Source organism: Macaca fascicularis, chromosome 1 (assembly GCF_037993035.2).
Source record: "Macaca fascicularis isolate 582-1 chromosome 1, T2T-MFA8v1.1".
Lineage (NCBI taxonomy): Eukaryota > Metazoa > Chordata > Mammalia > Primates > Cercopithecidae > Macaca > Macaca fascicularis.
This window is the reverse complement of record NC_088375.1, coordinates 113,387,190-113,409,967: the sequence shown is the minus strand read 5'-3', so window position 1 is coordinate 113,409,967 and position 22,778 is coordinate 113,387,190. Positions and strand designations below refer to the sequence as shown.

Below are 22,778 nucleotides of genomic sequence, written 5' to 3'. Positions count from 1 at the left end.
AAAAATTAGATGGGAGTGGTGGCTAGCACAGTAGTCTCAACTACTTAGGGGGCTGAGGCAGGAGGATTGCTTGAACCTAGGAGGTCAAGGCTGCAGTGAGCTAAGATTGAGCCACTGCACTCCAGCCTGGATAACGAAGTGAGAACCTGTCTCAAAAAAAAAAAAAAAAAAAAAAAGGTTCTTTGAACCAATAGCAAAGAATGATTCCAAAATAGCCCTGTATTGGAGGTAGAATCTAGTTATCCTTCCTGGTTTTTCTTTTTCAGTTTCTCAAAGCCCACCCTCCATTTATATAACTTTTATCTCAGGAAACGTATGTAACTTATTTCTTCTGTTAATTGTTGGAAAAATGATTAGTAATTTGGTTTGGGAGTATACAGAAAAATTGAGGAAGGCCTTTTATTTCCTAGTTTTATGTCTTCTTTCCTTTCCTTAGTGCCGTTATGGTTTCCTGGCACTGATTTTGAGAACTATAATTACTGGGCTATGGCTATTATCTCTGTCTCCTTGAGAAGAAATGTGGGAAGGAACTTGCCATGAAGTACATAGGGTGGAGTATAGTAGGGAGGGAAGTGTTTGGTTGATCTGAGAAGTGGTTGAGATGGCCACAAAGTTAAAGCTCAGGCCAAGGTGGAAATGCTCCTTTTTTTTTTTTGAGAGTGGGAGATGAAGTCTCATTGTTGTCCAGGCTGGAGTGCAGTGGCACGATCTTGGCTCACTACAACCTCCGCCTCCCCAGTTCAAGTGCTTCTCCTGCTTTAGTTTCTCAAGTAGCTGGGATTATAGGCGCCAGCCACCACGCCCGGCTAATTTTTGTGTTTTTAGTAGAGTCAGGGTTTCGCCATGTCCATGGCTGGTCTCATACTCCAGACCTCAAGTGATCCACCCGCCTTGGCCTCCCAAAATGCTGAGATTACAGGTGTGAGCCACTGCACCTGCCCAGAAATACTCCTTTTTTTTGGTTTTTGGGTTTTCTTTTGAGAGGGAGTCTCACTCTGTTGCCAGACTGGACTGCAGTGGCACAATCTCAGCTCATTGCAACCTCGGACTCCTGGGTTCAAGCAATTCTCCTGCCTCAGTGTCCCAAGTAGCTGGGATTACAGGCATGCACCACCACACTAATTTTTGTATTTATTTTTCTTTTTTTTTGAGACAGAGTCTTGCTTTCTTGCCCAGGCTGGAGTGCAGTGGCACGATCTTGGCTCACTACAAGCTCCGCCTCCCAGGTTCACGCCATTCTCCTGCCTCAGCCTCCCGAGTAGCTGGGACTACAGGCACCCGCCACCATGACCGGCTAATTTTTTATATTTTTAGTAGAGACGGGGTTTCACCATGTTAGCCAGGATGGTCTCGATCTCCTGACCTCGTGATCCACCCGCCTCAGCCTCCCAAAGTGCTGGGATTACAGGCGTGAGCCACTACACCCAGACCTAATTTTTGTATTTTTAGTAGAGACGGAGTTTTACCATGTTGGCTGGGCAGATCTCGAACTCCTGACCTCAGGTGATCCTCCCACCTCAGCCTCCCAAAGTGCTAGGATTACAGGCATGAGCCACTGCGCCCAGCCAAATGCTCTTCTTTTTAATCAATGTAATGTAACATCGTGTAGTTAGAAATCACATGATATTAAATGATTTTACAAAAACCAGCAGCCCTCAAGCCCAAGACCCCTTTTCTTTTTCTTTCTTTTTCTTTTTCTTTTTCTTTTTTTTTTTTTTTGAGACAGGATCTCACTCTGTCACCCAGGCTGGAGTGCAGTGGGGCAGTCTCAGCCCCAGGCTGGAGAACAGTGGTACGATCTTGGCTCACTGCAACCTCCACCTCCTAGCTTCAAGCAATTCTCCTACCTCAGCCACCCGAATAGCTGGGATTACAGGCCCACACCACCACATCTGGCTAATTTTTGTATTTTTAGTACAGACGAGGTTTCACCATGTTGGCCAGCTGGTCTCGAACTCCTGACCCAAGTGATCTGCCCCCACTTGGCCTCTCAAAGTGCTGGGATTATAAGAATGAACCACTGCACCTGGCCCCTGCCCCTGCTTTTTTTTTTAAACAGGATCTCACTCTGTTACCCAGGCCAGAGTGCAGTGGCATGATCATGGCTTACTGCAGCCTTGACTCTCTGAGCTCAGGTGATCCTCCTGCCTTAGCCTCCCAAGTATCTGGGACTACAGGCACACACCACCATGCCCAGCTAATTTTTATATATTTTGTAGAGACAGGGTTTTGCTATGTTGCCCAGGCTGGTCTCGAACTCCTGGGCTCAAGGGATCCACCTACCTAGGCCTCTTAAATCCATGCCTAGGATTATAGGCACGAGCCACCACACCCTGCCCCTCTTTCAGCTTTTTCGTCTGGTATGCACTTCATATTTCTTTTTCTTTTTTTTCTTTCTTTTTTTTTTTTTTTTGAGAGAGAGTCTCGCTCTGTTACCCAGGCTGGAGTGGCAGTGGCGCAATCTCAGCTCGCTGCAACCTCCACCTCCTGGGTTCAAGTGATTCTCCTGCCTCAGCCTCCCAAATAGCTGGGGCTACAGGCCACACCACCATGCTGGGCTAATTTTTGTATTTTTAGTGGAGATGGGGTTTACCATGTTGGCCAGGCTGGTCTCGAACTCCTGGCCTCAGGTGATCCACCAGCCTTGGCCTCCCAAAGTGCTGGGATTACAGGCATAAACCACCTACTTGGCCTGGCCTATTTTCCTTTTTAAAAACATTTACAAATCATGTGCCAGACTGGGTGTTGAAAATATAAAAATACACCTAGGCTCGGTGTGGTGGCTCACGCCTGTAATCCCAACTACTTGGGAGGCTGAGGCATGAGAATTGCTTGAACCTGAAAGGTGGAGGATAGGGTGAGCCGAGATTGGGCCACTGAACTCCAGTCTGGCAACAGAGTGAGAACAACAGAGCCTACTTCATGCCCCTTTGTAAGCCATTCCTCCTTCTCTCTGCCCATCCCTTAAGCAACCATTGATCTCCTTTTCTCACTATATATTTGCTAACATTATATATATATTTTGAGAGGCTGAGGTGGGTGGATCTCTTGAGGTCAGGAGTTTGAGACCAGCCTGACCAACATGGTGAAACCCATCTCTATCAAAAATATAAAAAGTAGACAGGCCTGGTGGTGCATGCCTGTAGTCACAGCTACTCGGGAGGCTGAGACAGGAGAATCGCTTGAACCCGGGATGCGGAGGTTGCAGTGAGCTGAGATTGTGCCACTGCACGCCAGCCTGGGCAACAGTGAGAGACTCCATCTCAAAAAAAAAAAAAAAAAAGGAAACAAAATAAATATTAGACATATCTACTCTCTTATGGTTATAGTAATTGAAATTTTAACTCTTACATCATGCTATATTCCCACCTTTCCTTTCCTCTTACCTCATCCTCCCAATAGAAAGTTATAGCATAATTCTGGCTGAATCAGTAGTCAGTGTTTACATTAGTATTACTGTGTAAATGATACCCATCAAGGAGCCAAGTAGTATATATTGATGCATGTCTTGAACAACCCTTTGTTTATTGTTCAATTATAATTTATTTAAAATTTTACTTTGTTTACTATGTTCCTATCTTCAATTTATTTCCTAAATGTCAATTCTGGCAAATGCCTATTAATATTTTCTCTCAAATGATCAACATATCAGATAATCTTAGACAGTAATTTTTCTTTTCCTGGAAACTTGCCTCTTGTCTGCCAAGTCACTTTTTAGTCACTAGCACCACCTGCTGACTCTTGGTGAAGTGGAAAGACAGAATTATGATTCACAGAGTTGATGTTCTTAAATTGGAAAACCTCCTTTCTGTGGTCTCTGACTTTGAGAATGACATTCTGAAGGAAGGAATGTGGTCCTCGTCATAGGAGTAGCGGAGAATATAAAATCACTAAATATGCTCTTTCCTTTGTTCTGTCACCCTCTTCTTTTGTATGTTTCCTAGAAGAAGGAAAGTCTCTGTTGTAATCTTCCTTGTCATGCTATGGTCATTCTAAGCCTTTTGTCTGATCCACCAAGAAAAAAGAGAAAGATGTGCTACCCACTAAAAAAAGAAATCTACAGCTTTATTGAAGTATCCTTGATGTATGATAAATTGTACATATTCAAGGTGTATCATTTCATCTGTTTTGACATATACAGGTATATATACGTATATAGGTATATATATACACACACACACACACATATATCTCTCTCCATGAAACCACTGCCACAAACAAAGCAATGAACATGTCTATCATCCCCATGAGTTTCCTTATGCCCCTTTGGGTTGTTTTGAGACAGAGTCTTGCTCTGTTGCGTAGGCTGGAGCGCAGTGGCATGATCTCGGCTTTCTGCAACCTCCAGCTCCTGGGTTCAAGTGATGCTCACGCCTCAGCCTCCTGAGTAACTGGGATTTCAGGCTTGTGCTACCACACTCAGTAGAGACAGGGCATTTTAGTGGAGACAGGGTTTTTAGTAGAGACAGGGCTTTTTATTAGAGACAGAGTTCTGCCATGTTGGCCAGGCTGGTCTCAAACCTCTGGCTTCAAGTTATTCACCCTGCTAAGCCTCCCAAAATGCTGGGATTACAAGTGTGAGCCACCATACCTGGCCTACTTTATGCCCCTTTGTAAGCCATCCCTCCTTCACTCTGCCCATTCCTTAAGCAACCATTGATCACCTTTTCTCACTATATGTTTGCTAACATTTTATATATATTTTTTTACAGTCCATGATCTGCTGAAAATTTTTAATAATTGGATATGAATGGAAGCAGATGGTATGTACTCTTTTTTTTGCAGGGCAACAGCTTTTTTCACTTGCGTTATTACTTTGAGATTTATCCATGTTGTGTGTATCAGGAATTGATTTCATTTTATTGCTGTGTAGTATTCAATTCTGTGAATTTACTACAATTGGTGTATCCATTCACCATTTCAACACTGAGTTGTTTCCAGTTTTTGCTTATTGCAGATAAAACTGTTAGAAGCATTTGTATATACGTTTTTGTGCAGCACATGTTATCATTTCTCTTGGGTCAGTACCTAAGTTTGGAATGTCTAGTTTGTATGGTAAGTGTACACTTACCTTTTTTTTTTTTTTTTTGAGGCAGAGTCTTGCTCTGTGGCCCAGGCTGGAGTGCAGTGGCGCAATCTCGGCTCACTGCAAGCTCTACCTCCCGGGTTCATGCCAGTCTCCTGCCTCAGCCTGCCGAGTAGCTGGGACTACAGGTGCCCACCACCACACCCGGCTAATTTTTTGTATTTTTAGTAGAAACGGGGTTTCACCATGTTAACAAGGATGGTCTCGATCTCCTGACCTCGTGATCCACCCATCTTGGCCTCCCAAAGTGCTGGGATCACAGGTGTGAGCCACTGCGCCCGGCCACACTTTTAACGAACTGCCAAACTGTTTTACAAAGTAGTTGTACCATTTTACATTCCCACCAACAGCACATGAACGCTCCACATTTTCCCAACATTTTGTATTTCATTTAACAGTCTTTTTCATTTTAACCATTCTAGTGGGTATGTAGTATTTTTTCACTGTTGCTTTGATTTGATTTGTATTTCCCCAATGACTAATGATGTTGAGCATCTTTTCATATGCTTATTTTGAGCTACCTATTTAAAAATGCTCCATTAATAATAGGGCTAGTTGGGCTGGGCGTGGTGGCTCACGCCTATAATCCTAGCACTTTGGGAGGCTGAGGCAGGCAGATCACTTGAGGCCAGGAGTTTGAGACCAGCCTGGCCAACATGGTGAAACCCCATCTCTACTGAAAATACAAAACTTAGCCAGGCATGGTGGCGGGCACCTGTAACCCCAGCTACTCGGGAAGCTGAGGCAGGAGAATCACTTGAATCTGGGAGGTGGAGACTGCGGTGAGCCGAGATCACGCCTCTGCACTCTAGCCTGGGTGAGAGAGCGAGACTTGCCTCAAAAAAAAAAAAAAAAAAAAAAAAAAAAGAAAAAGAAAAAAGAAAAAAGAAAAAAAAAGTAATAAGGCTAGCTCTAAGCCTAGGCGAAGGAAGAGTATTACATGACAGTGGTCATCAAAGAATTTCACCTACCAGCTGGCTGTGAAATTCTTCTCAATTTACTTGGAATTCCCACACCTGAGGGATAAAGTTACTCTTTTAAGAGAACCAATACAAACAGTAGTTCTTCAAAAGGATGTCTTGAGTTAAAATACCTATATTTTCTGTGAAGTGAAGAGATAGCCCTGGATATGTCTCTTCCCCCAATTTTTTTTTCATTATAACACATTATTTTCTCCATTAGCTAAAGGTTATTTTGGAAAGCATAGAGACAGTGCTTTGAGGGAATGACATAATGGCTGTGGTCCTTAGAAGAGGTGGAGAGGAGGGACTAGAGGATAAAGAATTGCAGGAGAAATTTGAAATGGCAGACCAGATAGGACACCTTGTCTGGTAAGTACTGGCCAAAATTGTCCCTTGATATACAAAGGGGATTGGTTCTAGGACCACCCAAACCCTGCAGATACCAAAATCTGAGGACGCGTAAGTCCCTTCTATAAGATGGCATAGTATAGTATTTGCGTATAACCTATGCACATTCTCCCGTATACTGTTTTTTTTTTTTTTTTTTTTTTTGGAGACAGAGTCTCACTCTGTTGCCCATGCTGAAATGGACTGGCTGACTCTCGGCTCACTGCAACCTCTGCCTCCTGGGTTCAAGTGATTCTCCTGCCTCAGCCTCCCAAGCAACTGGGACTACAGGCAAGCGCCACCACACCCAGATAATTTTTGTACTTTTAGTAGAGACAGGGTTTCCCCATGTTGGCTAGGCTGATCTCGAACTCGTGGCCTCAAGAGATCTGCCCACCTCGGCCTCCCAAAGTGCTGGGATTACAGGCATGAGACACTGCGCCCAGCCCGGTATACTTTAAATATTCTCTAGATTGCTTGTAATGCCTAATACAATGTAAATACAATGTAAAAAGTTGTTGGCGGGCACAGTGGCTCACGCCTGTAATCCCAGCACTTTGGGAGGCTAAGGCGGGTGGAGCACCTGAGGTCAGGAGTTCAAGACCAGCCTGGCTAACATGGTGAAATCCCGTTTCTACTAAAAATACAAAAAATTAGCCTGGCATGGTGGCGTGCGCCTGTAATCCCAACTACTTGGGAGGCTGACGCAGGAGAATCACTTGAACCTGGGAGGTGGAGATTGCAGTGAGCTGAGATCATGCCAACGCACTCCAGCTTGGGCAGCAAGAGCAAAACTCCATCTCAAAAAAAAAAAAAAAATTGTTAACACTGTATTTTTATTTGTATTATTATTTTTTTTTTTTTTTGAGATGGAGTCTTGCTCTGTCGCCCAGGCTGGAATGCAGTGGCCGGATCTCAGCTCACTGCAAGCTCCACCTCCCGGGTTCACGCCATTCTCCTGCCTCAGCCTCCCAAGTAGCTGGGACTACAGGCACCCGCCACCTCGTCCGGCTAGTTTTTTTGTATTTTTTAGTAGAGACGGGGTTTCACCGTGTTAGCCAGGATGGTCTCGATCTCCTGACCTCGTGATCCGCCCGTCTCGGCCTCCCGAAGTGCTGGGATTACAGGCTTGAGCCACCGCGCCTCGCCTATTTGTATTTTTTTATTATTGTGTTGTTATTTTTTTTTTTCCCCAAACATTTTCTTTTCTTTTTCTTTTTTTTTTTTTTTTGAAACGGAGTCTTGCTTTGTAGCCTAGGCTGGAGTGCAATGGCGTGATTTCGGCTCACTGTAACCTCCGCCTTCCAGTTTCAAGTGATTCTCCTGCCTCAGCCTCCTGAGTAGCTGGGATTACAGGTGCCTGCCACCACGCCCAACTAATTTTTGTATTTTTAGTAGAGACGGGGTTTCACCATGTTGGTCAGGCTGGTCTCAAACTCCTGACCTTGTGATTTGCCTGCCTTAGCCTCCCAAAGTGCTGGGATTACAGGTGTGAGCCACCGTGCCCGGCCACTTCCCAAATACTTTCAATGCGTGGTTGGTTGAATCTGTGGATGCAGAATTAGTAGATAACAAAGGGCCCTACTATAATATTTGTTCAGGGGAGTATTGTCAGGTGTCAGGGACTGAGAGGAGAGGTGGAAGATAATGGTGAGTACTTGATTAGGGCAGGGAGGACAGGCCCCCGGCTATGGAGTACCTGAGTGGGGAGGATGAGACCAGAAACGGGAAGATATTAAATGTAAAAGTTACCTCCTTTATAATTTTGTTGAGAGCAGCATTGTTACTTTAGAGCACCCTCACCTAGAACAGCATCTCTTCTTAGTCTTTTTTCTACAAACTAGATTCCTTCAACTTTGGGCTTTCCCTCCTTTTCCAACTCTCTCTTTTTGGCTTTATATGAGAAGAGAGTAGAAGAGAGTAGTTTGTTTTTGTTTTTGTTTTTTTTGACAGTCTCACTCTGTTGCCCAGGCTGGAGTGTAGTGGCGTGGTCTCAGCTCACTGTAACCTCCGCCTCCTGGCCCCGGTTCAAGCAATTCTTGATTCTCATGCCTCTGCCTTTCGAGTAGCTGGGATTATGGGATTACAGACTTGGGCTATCGTGCCTGGCTAATTTCTTGTATTTTTAGTAGAGATGGGGTTTTGCGGTGTTGCCCAGGCTGCTCTCAAACTCCTGGCCTCAAGTGATCCGCCCACCTTGGCCTCCCAAAGTGCTGGAATTACAGGTGTCAGCCACTGTGCCCAGCCTCAGAGTCGCTTTTGTGGTGACATCGACCACCACAACTCCCCTTTTAGAATCTTTACCAGCTCCACAACTAGAATGTTTAATAGCTCTCTGCTTCCTTGACAATATAGTATAGTGATTAAAAATTAAGTTTCTGGATCCAAATGGCATAGGTTCAGTTTCTGGCTCTGCCTTTGTTAACTGTGTGACTGGAGGCAAGTTCCATAATTTATTAGCTATGTGACTGGAGGCAAGTTTCCTTATATAAAAATAGAGATAAGAATACCACCTTCCTTAGAGAGCTATGAGAATTAAGTCGATATTTTAAAAGGGTTTAAAACATTGCCTGGCAGATTTTAAGCTTCAATAAGTGTTAGCTATTAATCAAATTTAAACCCCTTACCCCCTTTTTAAGGTGCTTCATAATCTGGCCTCTGCCCATCTAACCTCCTGTCCCATTACTCCTTGTCTACTGCATTTGAGTTTTGTTCATTTCCTCACTGAATCATGAATCTATGCATAACTCCAGATGGTTTTCGTTGCCTGGAAGATCGTTAACAATTTGAATCTTATGCAGTCTTCAAAGCTCACTTCAAATCCCATCTTCTCTGTTACCTTTTATTATTCTTATTACTTTAGTTCAAATCTACCATCTTCCCGTCTGAACACACCGTACTGTAGGATTTAGTGAATAATTACACACTCATCACTCTTTCATGTGAATGGTTTTGTCTCTCCAATAGCCTGTAAACTCCCTGAGATGGAAACAGTATCTGATACTTCCCAGCCCTCTTTCAGTGGAGTGAACACATTGCATTTACTCCATTTCAAGCATCTGTAAAGAGATTCAACATAGGCAACAGAGGACGGTGTGAAGAATTTGTAGCTTTAATAACAGATCAGTTAGGGGTAGGGATGATACTTCTGTCCTACCTGTGCCGTTCTTCCAAAGCAGAGACTCCCTTCACCTAAGAGCTAGACAACGCCCGCTTCATTTTTGAACCAAGAAAGCAGAACATACCTTACACACACATATTCATCAAATAGACTTCTTTCCCTAATTATTTCTTCTTCCTTTGAGTTTCTTGTGGCTAATGATCATGTCTTCTGCTTTCAGCTCTTGCCTCTTAAAAATCTCAACCCTTAAGTCTTTACTGATTGTTAAAACCTTCATGACCTCTAAGCTTATAGGGTGAAATCTGCGGTAAATGGAAAGAACAATTTGTTTACTGTAAATGGGGCTGGAAAATTTGGCGAAGAGGTCTGGAATGCAGAAACCTTGCCCAGAATCCTTATTCTGTGATCATTTCAACCCTGGACTGCAGCCTCATCTGACTCTGGATGATGTCATTGTTTCATGTGTCTTCTGGGCCCTGCTTCCTTTAATGATTGTTTACATTCTTCTATGCCAATCTCTATCCCCAAATCATTTCCAAACTAGTAATAGGACTGATGGCTTCCTTACTGAATGCAAAGCCACAGAACAAAGAGCCCAGAAAGGAGTGGGGCTAGGAAGGTTGCTGAGGAAAGAGAAACCCCAGCATCTGAAGGGAAGAGATGCAGCTTATCTAAGTCTGGCAGGAAGGCTCGGGCATCCTCCAGTGCTGCCTGAGCTGCCACAGTAAAGTTGGGATCACCAGAAATTAAAACATCAAAGACACAGGAATGGAAGTAAGCATCTTCCACTGGAAGCCCTTCCTTACACAGCCGTCTGGCAGTATCAATGGTTATAGCTCCCCGACGACTGCGCTCTGATCGAGAGAGTCGCTGACTTGGAGGGCACCCCCCAACACAGAGCTGCAGGTCCTGTTCAGCTGAGAAGGCCATGGCCACATCCTCTGCTACCTTGATGGAGAAGGAGAGCTGCCCAGCTGTCTGCCGAATGATTATAGTTGTGCCAATGTAGGCAGCTTGGATCTCCACGTGGTTCCCAGGGTTAGCAGTTTGAATCGACAAACTGGATCCCCCAGGTCGGTCACCTCCATTGACAGAACCATCTTCAAAGGCTGCAGGAAGATTATCCACCTCAGCCTGATAGACCTTCTGATCAATGCATTCCTGCATGTTCTTAAATATGATGGTGAGCTGTGAGGGCAAGAGGGAAAACAGTTCATTTTGGGTTCAGTGCATCTTCCCCCCAGTCAGACCTCATACATAGTTAGGGATCTGATTCAAGTAGAGATGCAGGACTATTATGGCCCTCAATCCTTGATTGCTTCTCCTATTTACCTTCCAGTATTACCTCATCCCTACTTAACCCCTCTCTCTACTTAACCTTGGCAACTTCCTAGGAGAGGGAAAAGTTTCCCTTCTGAAACTCCTCAGGTCTGCTCTCTTCAATGTCTCTTCAGTGTTTTCTGCATTTGAGTGAAATTCCCATCAAGGGGAAGTGATTTACAGCTCCAACTGTTTGGTAGAAGGGAGTGATTCAAGATGAGGGAGAGGTTGAGGAAGAAAAGGGAATTAGGGAGCACTGCTGTTGACTAGTGGCGATGGGGGGGAATGGTGCCCGTGGAAGAATCTGATGAGGTAGATCGGAAGGAAGATTGAGTGCCTGACCTTCCGGGTAGCGGTAGCGTTGGCCCCCAACGCCATGGGGGAGCTGGTGGCTTGGACAAAGAGGAAGTCGTTATCCAGTAGAGGCCAAGCTCCTTGGACACGGCATGTGTGAAAATGGTGGTGGAAGCTGCGCACATGGGGGTCCCCGAAGGAAGCGCAATGCAAGAACCCCGGGGGACGACCATGCAGCCGGGAAAACCGGCCTTCATAGTCACAAGGGTCCGGGGCAGGGAGGCCGGAGCCTGCGCCTGGAAGGGCGGGGCCCCGGGGCGGGGGAGGGGCTGTAGGGCCCTGGCGCGAGCAGTTGTGCTGGATCATCAGGTCTTCGATGCCATGTACCGCCGAATGGAAGGCGAGGTCCCCACGGCAGGTGCGGGCGGTGCGCCGAGTGCAGAGCGCATAGGAGCGGAGGGCTCGACAGAGGCCGCCAGAGCCCACCCCTCCACCCCGGCCTCCTCCTCCTCCTCCTCCTCGAAGTGCTCCTGATGAACCGCCACCTCTAAGGCTCAGAGTGGACGATACATACTCAGCATTGCAGCGGAGGATCTTGCATTGAGAATGAGCTAAAGACAGAAGGGAGAGGATTGTGAGACGGTCCTCAGACCCCTGCTCTATCGGAGTGTAGTTTGCTCATAACTCTTCCAAATCTCATCAGGGGATTCCAGTCTTCCTAAAACCTAACTAAGGGCCTTCCCCAGCCCCCAACCCCCTTGTCCCTAGTTCTCTCGGCTGTCTTACTAAAAATGTGTAAGCCCACCACATCTCTTCTGCCTGTCGACCAAGGGCTTCCCCAGTGGCCTTCCCCAAACTGAACGGGCAATAAAATATTCCTGTTTGAGAGCAGGGCGAGTGACCGGGACTCTCAGCGCACATCTCTCCTCACTCATTCAGGCTCACGTGCCCACCCTTACATAGCAGCCTACCCTCTAGATTTCCCCAAACCCTTCCCTGGCCCTTCCTTACCATGTCCACAGAGGAGCAGCAGGAGAGTGAGAGTGCTTAGAGTTGGGGGACTGCCATGGGAGGACCTGGGACTAGGGGACTGGCCTTGCTCCCCCATACCTATCCAGCCAGGTTCCCCAGGCGCCGGTTCTTCCCAGCTGATGACCCTCCTACCTAGTGAATTTTGACCGGAAGCCCTGTAAGTGACTGAAAAAAGAAATTTGGCTGGACATGGAGAGAGAGAGAAGAGTTGAAGATTGGTCAGGATAATGTGAAGCGAATCTGGGGAGATCAAGAAAAGGATGAGCAGATTGGAATTTGGGGAGATTGGGGCTCCTCAAACTGTAAGTGTGGCAGTGAAGTCTCTTTGCCCTGTGCCTGTGGCCACTTTTAGGGCCCTTGTGCAATACCCCTAGGTGGGGGTGGAGGGAAGGTTGAATGAACTCAAGGGGCCAGAGTCCACTATATTGCTCCATCCTGAGCTACCAAACAGCAGATATGTCAAAGATGGAGGAATCATGGGGATAGATCAGATACCAGTAATCCTAGTGGGTACCCTAATAAAATTAGGACCTGAAAATATTTCAGAAACATACTTCTTACTTGTCCCTCTCCATTAGGAGGAGATGCCTTCTAGGAGTCATACATTTCTTTGCCTCCTTTGTGTCAGAAGAACACAAGAAGGAGTAAGGGTGGCATACCCATCCCCTCTAGAACATCAGTATTCAAACGAAAAGGGAACTGATCTCTTTTCATCAGCTCTAGCGAGCTGCAATTTTAATCTCCCCCTCTCATGGAATAATGGGATGCAAACCAAACATGCAAATCAATATTTGTTTTTTCTAAGTCAACAGTTCTTGTATTTTCCCAAATTTCACTGAAGAACCACTTTCCATTAATCTCTCCCTTTCAAATTCTGAAGTTCTCAGTTTTTTTAATGAGGACAGGAGTTGGGGAGGGGCTAAATTCCTCCTGCCTAACTCCCCTGTCTTATGGGTAAGGATATGATTGGGAGAAGAGTCCTGTGAGAGGGAGAATAGAATGGAGGGACTAGAGTTGTGGGGAGAAATAATTTAAAGGAGCAGCCCCCACCCTTGGAATCTCAATGTGAAGAGCATTGCTAAGTGGGGGCAGGATAGAAGGGTGTCTGAGGTCTGAGAGGTCATATTTGGCCTTGGTAAGAAAACTACGGAATAGCGGACGTAGGGAATTCCTTCTAAAACTTCATCAGAAGTCTTGAGGTAATAAGGTAAAGAGAGGGCTAAGACTGCCAGAGGAGAGACGGAGAATTAAACTTCAAATAACTAGAGGCCAGAGGCCAGAAAGAAGACAGAAAGAGAAATGGAGATTGGGGCACCTTGGTAGGGAGAGATCACAGCATTTGGACGAGAGACATCCAAGTAGGTGTTTGTAATTTTATAAAAGTCTAACTTCAATATAAAAGCTTATTAAAGGAATTGCAATTTCATTTTGACTTACTGTTTCCAGAGGTCAAACATTACTCTGCTATCCAATTCTCCAGCCATGATTCCCTACTCTGTGGGTCAGCTCCAGCCAGGGGGTCCTCCGTCTCTTTCTCCATGTCTCCCCCAGGTCCCCAGGCCGGCTGCTGTCTCACTGAGGTCAGGGAGCCAGAGAAGGTTTGGTGTAGGGGGAAGGGGGAAGTATATGGCTGGCCAGAGTACTGGACAGCTGAGCAGGGAGGGAGGTGGCTACTGAGTTGACGGTTTTAAAAATAGCTGAGTCCAAAATTCCAGGAACGTTGGTGGGGGTAGGGTGTGGGAGTTGGGGGAGTGGGGAGGGTTGGAGGATTAGAAAGAATATGGAGTATTGGGTGCCAAGTCAGGGAGGGAGGAGAGAAATATGACAGACAAGTCGAATATCCAGTTCCAGCTTGTGTGACTCTGGTCACTGCCTACTCCAGGCAGCCCTCCAGCATTTTTAGTAACGACGAACTCCTGGCCTTTAAAAATTATAGTGGGCAGTTGGATACCTTTCATTTACCATCTTCATCCCTGCTATGCTGAATATTACATTTAGGTACTACAGATAGTGTCTAGGAGGTAGCTGACTTTAAATAAGATCCATAGCAGAAGTAGTTCACAGCCCCTCCCCTATCTTTGCAGAGTATTTCAGAAGAACGAAAAAAGCCAGCTGTCCAGAGAAGAAATCTGAGCTATGAGTTGCTTAGGATGAGGGTTTGTTCAGTCTATCCAGCTCAGATCCTTGCAGCTGTCTATCCTCCTACCTACTCCATTTTCATTACTTTGGTTTGTACAGCAATTCCTCTTCCTCTCCCTCAATACACAAAAAATAAAGGCTCCTGAGTTGCTTAGAGAGAAGGTTAACAAAGGCAAAGAGGTGAAGAAAGAATGGGAATAGAATTTTTCGAAAGAAAGAAAGACTTGGAGAAATAGAAAAAGATTCAAAGAGATACATTTTTCCTTCCTTCCTTCCTTCCTTCCTTCCTTCCTTCCTTCCTTCCTTCCTTCTTTCCTTCCCTCCCTCCCTCCCCTCCCTCTCTCCCTCCCTCCCTGCCTTCCTCCCTCCTTCCCTCCCTCTTTTCTTTTCTTTTCTCTTTCTTTCGATGAGGTCTTACTATGTTGACCAGGCTGGTCTTGAACTTCTGGCCTCAATCAGTCCTTCCATCTCAGCCTCTCAGAGTGCTGGGATTACAAGTATGAACCACCATGCCTAGCCTCAGACAGATACTTTTGTGGAATAACATAATCTTGTGACTAAAAATATTGCAAAATCTCAGCACTTTGGGAGCTGAGGCAGGAGGGTCACTTGAGCCCAGGAGTTTGAGGCTGAAGTGAGCTGTGATAGCACCATTGCATTCCAGCCTGGGCAACAGAGTGAGACCCGCCCCCCATCCCCCTTAAAAAAGAAAAGAGATAGGCTGGGCGCAGTGGCTCATGCCTGTAATCCCAGCGCTTTGGGAGGCCGAGGCGAGCGGATCACGAGGTCAGGAGATCGAGACCATCCTGGCTAACACGGTGAAGCCCCGTCTCTACCAAAAATACAAAAAATTAGCTGGGCGTGGTGGCAGATGCCTGTAGTCCCAGCTACTCTGGAGGCTGAGGCAGGAGAATGGCATGAACCCGGGAGGTGGAGCTTGCAGTGAGCCGAGATCGTGCCACTGCACTCCAGCCTGGGCAACAAGCGAGACTCCATCTCAACAAATAAAAATAAAAAATAAAAAAAAGAGATATTGCAACCAAGGGATTTAGCCATGTCATGTTTTTGCAGCCATAGGCGTATCTGAGATCATCATCTTTTAGTACTTGCCAAGTGAAATTAACACAAGGACCAATTCCAAATAGGGTCACTGTATTAGGGTTCTCTAGAGGGACAGCACTAATAGGATATATATCTATATCTATATAGAGATCTATATCTATATCCGTATCAATCTAGCCATCTAGACTGGTCATCACCAGTCTCCTTTCTGTCTCTCTAGATTTGTTAATATCTATATAGACATAGATATCTATATAGGTAGACATATATAAAGGGGAATTTATTAAGTATTAACTTACACGATCACAGGGTCCCACAGTGGGCTGTCTGCAAGCTTGAGGAGCAAGGAGAGCCAGTCTCAGTCTCAAAATTGAAGAACTTGGAGTCTGATGTTCAAGGGCAGGAAGCATCCAGCATGGGAGAAAGATGTAGGCTGGAAGGCTAGGCCAGTCTCTCATATTTTTCTGCCTGCTTTTTATTCTAGCTGGGCTGGCAGTAGATTAGACTGTGCTCACCCAGATTAAGGGTAGATCTGCCTTTCCTAGCCTACTGACTCAAATGTTAATTTCTTTTGGCAACACGCTCACAGACACACCCAGGATCAATACTTTGTATCCTTCAATCCAATCAAATTGACGCTCAGTATTAACCATCATAGTCACTAAGCCATCTTTACCAGTTGGCTCTATTTTAATACAGAATCTAGAGGCCCACATAGCACTCTTCTCAGGATGCTTCTAACCAAACTATTCAAGTGACTTTAAAACATAGTAACTTTGACTATGACAGCCCAAGTGAAATATACTATTATGCTGAAAAAGAAATGCAAAAATATTTTTAAATAGTCATATTATGGTGATAGTGTTGGTATTGTTATTCTGAGATTATTTTAGGTATATCATGAGATAAAACAAATGATTAATAATGTTGGTGTCTCTGAGAACCAGAATTTTTGGTGTGGAATAAAGAGATACATATTTATGATTGATGAAGTTAAGAGAAAACTCTGTAATTCTGAATTTAAATTGCAAATATAACTCTGAGCTCATGGTGCATTTTATCCTTAAAATTTTCCTAGCTTTATCCTGAAAAGGCCTGGAAACAATGATCCAGTAAAAATAAACACCTCTAGTATTCAAAGTGTGCTATGTAAATACCATTTCCTGTTAAAAGGAACCAACCAACAACTCCTTGGGTAAGTGGCTGATTTCAGGTTTGGGGCAGGTATTGTCCAAGATAGGCAAGGAAGCTTTCAAAGAGTGTTAGGATTGTAACAAAAGAACTTAGGAGCCAACTAGAGTAGTTCCCACTGGCCAAAGATGGGACAATTTAAGTATCAAAATGGATACTATCTGCAATGGATTGAAATTCATAAAATATGCTTAAATCCATGAATTCACAATGATACTTAAAAACACAATGATACTTAAAAATCATTGGTCATTGTTGGAGAATGCTGGCAGATCAACTCATTATTTTAAAAACTGCTGGTAATTGGAAAGAATCAAGTGTTTATCCTGGTTTTCTTATGGGAACTGTATCTTAAGATGAGGGGGATATTTCTCTTTATAGAAGCATTCCAGTAAATAAATTAAGAAGGGATAATATAATTAGAATATCAGCATCTTGTAACTCCAAATGAATTAATATATCTAGGCAATGGTCAACAATGACTGTGGCAGGACACAGTGGTTCATACGTGTAATCCCAGCATTTTGGGAGGCTGAGGTGGGAGGATTGCTTAAGCCCAGGAGTTCAAAACCAGTCTGGACAACATAGTAAGAGCCCATCTCTATATAAACAAAAAAAAAATGGCTGTTATTCATCATAAAAACAGAGATAAACATGTTTTCCTGATCATAGAGTATATAACTCCACCTTGCATGAAGTAGCCATACCAAAAACAAACAAGCAAACTTCAGTCTGAATCTGATTAGAGCTAACTACTAATTTACAGGAAATACAGGAGACATTAAATGGTACCTCAAAGGTGCAAATTCAGACTTTGCGAATACTCTACAGGACAAATGACCTGGGTTTGTTCATTCTTTTCTTTTTCTTTTTGTTTTTCTTTTGAGACAGGGTCTCCCTCTGTCACCCAGGCTGGAGTGCAGTGGTACGATCTCGGCTCACTGCAACCTCTGCCACCTGGGTTCAAGTGATTCTTATGCCTCAGCCACCTGGGTAGCTGGGATTACAGGCATGCGCCACCATGCTCAGCTAATTTTGTATTTTTAGCAGAGATGGGGTTTTGCCATGTTGGCCCAGACGGGTCTCGAACTCGCGGGCTCAAGTGATCCACCCAGCTCGGCCTCCCAAAGTGCTGGGATTACAGCATGAGCCACTGCGCCCGGCCAATATGTTCTTATATAAATATGTGTATATTACATATACACACACAAATATATATATATATATTCTTCACATAGTTAATTGATATTGGAGAAATTTGACCATTATCTTTGTCAGAGCTCATTAACTAAACACCACTGGAAACAAATCTGTAGTCAAAAAAGTTAAATCTACTGGCTTGCTGTAGCAAGGGAGAGAATGCCCCAAAGGAATTATGGGACTGTTTCCCTAAGGGGAGGTTAAAAGGAACCTCTTATAGAGTTTCAGCTTCTGTTGGATATTTCTGAACTAGAGTTTAGAATATTGAGGGCTGATTTTATTTTTTGTTTGTTTGGTTTTTGCTGGTCTCTAAAACTCTGAGTGAGGACTAATTTGGGATTGAATATTAAGAAGTGGAGGCATTTCAGTGATTGTGTGTCTAAATGATTCTTATATAGGAAGCAAGAGGATTATAACCCAAATTGGTAAAGAGAAAAAAAGCATTAGTTACTCATGTTAGTCTGAAGAGGGGATTATTTGGTCATTTTTGTGGTAGCAGAGTGGTGTGTTGTGCCTATTTTGTTGAGAACACAGATGTGGTGTGGCTCTGATAAGCCAACATATAATAATTGCCAACCTAGACTTCCATACTCAGCTAAAATATTATTCCAGAATTAAAAATAAGTAAAACGGCCGGGCGCGGTGGCTCAAGCCTGTAATCCCAGCACTTTGGGAGGCCGAGACGGGCGGATCATGAGGTCAGGAGATCGAGACCATCCTGGCTAACACGGTGAAACCCCGTCTCTACTAAAAAATACAAAAAACTAGCCGGGCGAAGTGGCGGATGCCTGTAGTCCCAGCTACTCAGGAGGCTGAGGCAGGAGATGGCGTGAACCCGAGAGGAGGAGCTTGCAGTGAGCTGAGATCCGGCCACTGCACTCCAGCCTGGGTGACAGAGCAAGACTCCGTCTCAAAAAAAAAAAAAAAAAAAGTAAAACATTTTCAAGCACACCAAAACCTGAAGGAATTTACCAAACAAAGTTGTTTTTTTTTTTTTTTTTGAGACAGAGTCTTACTCTGTCACCCAGGCTGGAGTGCAGCGGTGTGATCTCAGCTCACTGCAACCTCCACCTCCTGGGCTCAAGGGATCCTCCCACCTCAGCCTCCCAAGTAGTTGGGACCACAGGTATGCATGACCAGTCCAGGCTATTGTTTGTATTTTTAGTAATGATGGGGTTTCACCATGTTGGCCAGGCTGGTCTCAAACTCCTGACCTCAAGTGATCTGCCGCCTCAGCCTTCCAAAGTGTTGGGATCATAGGTGTGAGCCACTGCACTTGGCTGATGTCGTCAACTATTTTTTAGTCATTCTGATAGGTGTGTAATGATATCTAATTTTGGTTTTAATTTGTATTTCCCACATGGCTAATGATGTAGAAAATATTTTTATGAGCTTACTTGCCATCTGTATATCGTCTTTGATGAGATGTCCCTTCATAAATTTTTGCTTGTTTTAGCATTTTCTCATTGGATTTTTTTGTTTTAACTGTTGACTTTTGAGAGTTCTTTATACATTCTAGATAACAGTCCTTTGTTGGGTATGTGGTTTGCAGATATTTTTCTTTTAGTTGGTAGCTTGTCTTTTCATCCTTTTAACAGGGTCTTTTGCAGAGCTTAATTTTAATGAAATCTAAAATTTCAGTTTTTCCTTTTATAGACTATGCTTTTGGTGTTAAGTCTTTGTATACCCTAGATCATGCAGATTTTCTCCTATGTTTTCTTCTAAAGATTTTACATTTAGCATTTAAGTTGGTGATCCATTTGGAGTTAGTTTTGGTATAAGATATTAAGGTATGAAACTTAGGTTGAGGTTTTGTGTTTTATTTTGTCGGTTTTTTTCCCCTATGGATGTCCAGTTTATTCAACAATACATGTTGAAAAAGCTCTTTCTGCCTTTGAATGCTTTTGTACCTTAAAAAAAAAGAAAAAAAAAAAAAGCAGTTGGAGGCCAGGTATGGTGGCTCATGTTTACAGTCCTAGCAGTTTGTGAGGCCAAAGCAGGAGGATCACTTGAGGCAGGGAGACCAGACTGGACAACACAGTGAGACCCCTGTCTCTATAAAATATTTAAAAATTTGCTGGGCTCAGTGGCTCACACCTGTAATCCCAACACTTTGGGAGGCTGAGACGGTCAGATCACCTGAGGTCAGAAGTTCGAGACCAGCCTGGCCAACATGGCCCAACCCAGTCCCTACTAAAAATACAAAAATTAGCCGGGCCTGATGGCATGCACGTGTAATCCCAGCTACTCAGGAGGCTGAGTCAGGAGAATTGCTTGAACCTGGGAGGCAGAGGTTACCATGAGCTGAGATTGCGCCATTGCACTCCAGCCTGGGCGACAGGAGCAAAACTCTGTTTCAGGAAAATAATAAATAAATTAGCCTGCTATGCTGAGACAGGAGGATTGCTTGAGCCCAGGAGTTCGAGGCTGCAGTGAACTATGATTGCACCGTTGCACTCCAGCATGGGCAACAGAGTGAGCCCCTGTCTCAAAAAAAAAAAAAAAAGAAGAAGAAGAAAAATCAGCTGGGTATATTTGTGTGGGTCTACTACTGGGTTTTCTATATTGTTTCATTGATCTGTATATTTAGCCCTCTGCCAATACCACACAGTCTTTAATTCATGTAATTCTTTTTCTCTTCTTTTTCTTTTCTTTTTTTTTTTTGAGACAGCCTCGCTCTGTTGCCCAGGCTGGAGTTCAGTGGCATGATCTCAACTCACTGCAACCTCCGTGCCTGGGGCTCAGGTGATTCTCCTGCCTCAGCCTGCCTAGTAAGCTGGGATTACAGGCACACACCACCACGCCTGGCTAATTTTTGTATTTTTAGTAGAAACGAGGTTTCGCCATGTTGGCCAGGCTGGTCTCAAACTCCTGACCTCAACTGATCTGCCTGCCTCAGCCTCCCAAAGTGCTGGGATTACAGGTGTGAGCCACCGCCCGGCCTCATTTAATTATTTGTGAAAATTGTTTTAGCTATGTCCCGTTCTTTGCCTTTGATAAAACTTTTAGAATAATCTATTCTTTTTTTTTTTTTTTTGAGACAGAGTCTTGCTGTGTTGCCCAGGCTGGAGTGCAATGGTGCGATCTCGGCTCACTGCAAGCTCCGCCTCCTGGGTTCACGCCATTCTCCTGCCACAGCCTCCCGAGTAGCTGGGACTACAGGCGCCCGCCACCACGCCCAGCTAATTTTTTGTATTTTTAATAGAGACAGGGTTTCACAGTGTTCGCCAGGATGGTCTCTATCTCCTGACCTCGTGATCCTCCTGCCTCCACCTCCCAAAGTGCTGGGATTACAGGCATAAGCCACCGCGCCCGGTCTCTTGTCTTAAAGTTACAGATTTTTAAAACAAGGTGGTGGCTCATGCTGTAATCCCAGCACTTTGGGAGGCCGAGGTGGGTGGATCGCCTGAGCTCCGGAGTTCAAGACCAGCCTGGGCAACATGGTGAAATCTTGTCTCTACCAAAAATACAAAAAAAATTAGCTGGGTGTGATGGCATGCGCCTGTGGTCCCAGCTACTCTGGAGACTGAGCGGGGAGGATCGCTTGAGCCTGGGCAGTAGAGACTGTGGTGAGCTGAGATCTCGCCACTGCACTCCACCTGGGTGACAGAGTGAAACCTCATCTCAAAAGAAATAATAATGATAATAATAATAATAATAATAATAATCTTGTCTGTATCTGTAGAAAATCCTGCTAGGATTTTCCCTTCTTTTTTGTTTTGTTTTGTTTTGTTTTGACAGAGTTTAACTCACTCAGTGTTGCCCAGGCTAGAGTGCAGTAGCATGATCTCAGCTCACTGCAACCTCCACCTCCCAGCCGCCCGCCTCGGCCTCCCAAAGTGCTAGGATTACAGATATGAGCCACCGCACCTGGCCCCCTTCATTATTTTTTTATTGTGGTAATATACAACATAAAGTTCACGATTTTAAGTATTTTAATGTGTACAATTCAGTGGCGCTTAGTACATTGAAAATTTTGTCTGCTGGGCGCGGTGGCTCATGGCTGTAATCCCAGCACGTTGGGAGGCTGAGCCAGGCGGATCCCCTGAGATCAGGAGTTCAAGACAAGCCTGGCCAACATAGCAAAACCTCATCTCTACTAAGAATATGAAAAATTAGCCGGGTGTGGTGGCGTGTGCCTGTAATTCCAGCTATTCGGGAGGCTGAGGCAGGAGAATCACTTGAACCCAGGAGGCAGAGGTTGCAGGAGGCAGAGTTTGCAGTGAGCTGAGATCGTGCCACTGCACTCCAGGCTGGGTGACAAGAGCCAGACTCTGTCTCAAAAAAAAAGAAAAAGAAAAAGAAAAAAAAAAGACAGAAAGAAAAGAAAATGTTGTGCAACCATCAAACCATCACCTCTCTCTAGTTCCATAATATTTTCATCAACCCGAAAGGAAATCCTGTACCCATTAGCCAGTCAGTCCTCAGCCTCTGGCCATCACCAGTCTGCTTTCTGTCTCTCTAGATTTATTAATACCTGTTCTGGACCTTCATATAAATGGAATTATACACTATATATTTTGTGTATAACTTTGACCTTTTCGGTGGCTCACGCCTGTAATCCCAGCACTCTGGGAGGCCGAGGCAGGCGGATCACAAGGTCAGGAGATCGAGACCACGGTGAAACCCCGTCTCTACTAAAAATACAAAACATTAGCCGGGCGCGGTTGTGGGCGCCTATAGTCCCAGCTACTCGGGAGGCTGAGGCAGGAGAATGGCGTGAACCCGGGAGGCGGAGCTTGCAGTGAGCCGAGATCGCGCCACTGCACTCCAGCCTGGGCGACAGAGCGAGACTCCGTCTCAAAAAAAAAAAAAAAAAAAGAACTTTGACCTTTTGTGTCTGGCTTTTTTTTTTTTTTTTTTTGAGACGGAGTCTTGCTCTGTGGCCAGGCTGGAATGCAGTGGCACGATCTCGGCTCACTGCAACCTCTGCTTCCCGGGTTCAAGCGATTCTCCTGCCTCAGCCTCTAGAGTAGCTGGGACT

At 44.7% G+C, this 22,778-nt stretch overlaps 1 protein-coding gene across 3 annotated transcripts; it reads right to left on the bottom strand.

Moving 5' to 3' along the window:
• Positions 1 to 9,524: 9,524 nt before the first annotated feature.
• On the bottom strand, positions 9,525 to 13,797 carry HJV (hemojuvelin BMP co-receptor). Of its 3 annotated transcripts, none has more exons than XM_005542084.4 (4): positions 13,640 to 13,797; positions 12,182 to 12,385; positions 11,219 to 11,781; positions 9,525 to 10,744 (listed from the first exon to the last, which is right to left on the bottom strand). In XM_005542084.4, exons 2-4 carry the CDS (start codon positions 12,276 to 12,278, stop codon positions 10,121 to 10,123), a joined length of 1,284 nt encoding a protein of 427 aa, XP_005542141.1. In that variant the 5' UTR covers positions 12,279 to 12,385; positions 13,640 to 13,797; the 3' UTR covers positions 9,525 to 10,120. The 3 variants fall into 3 exon arrangements, with proteins under 3 accessions (XP_005542141.1, XP_005542142.1, XP_065388966.1); XM_005542085.4 differs by having other exon boundaries at positions 12,182 to 12,367; XM_065532894.1 differs by lacking the exon at positions 12,182 to 12,385.
• Between the last annotated feature and the right edge of the window lie 8,981 nt (positions 13,798 to 22,778).

Excerpts from the sequence above, each read along its gene's own strand:
- HJV (XM_005542084.4), bottom strand. The coding sequence starts at position 12,278 with ATGGGGGAGCAAGGCCAGTCCCCTAGTCCCAGGTCCTCCCATGGCAGT. Across the intron at positions 11,782-12,181 it reads GCTGCTCCTCTGTGGACATG|CTCATTCTCAATGCAAGATC; the intron begins GTAAGGAAGGGC and ends TTCTGTCTTTAG. Across the intron at positions 10,745-11,218 it reads ACGCTACCGCTACCCGGAAG|CTCACCATCATATTTAAGAA; the intron begins GTCAGGCACTCA and ends TTGCCCTCACAG.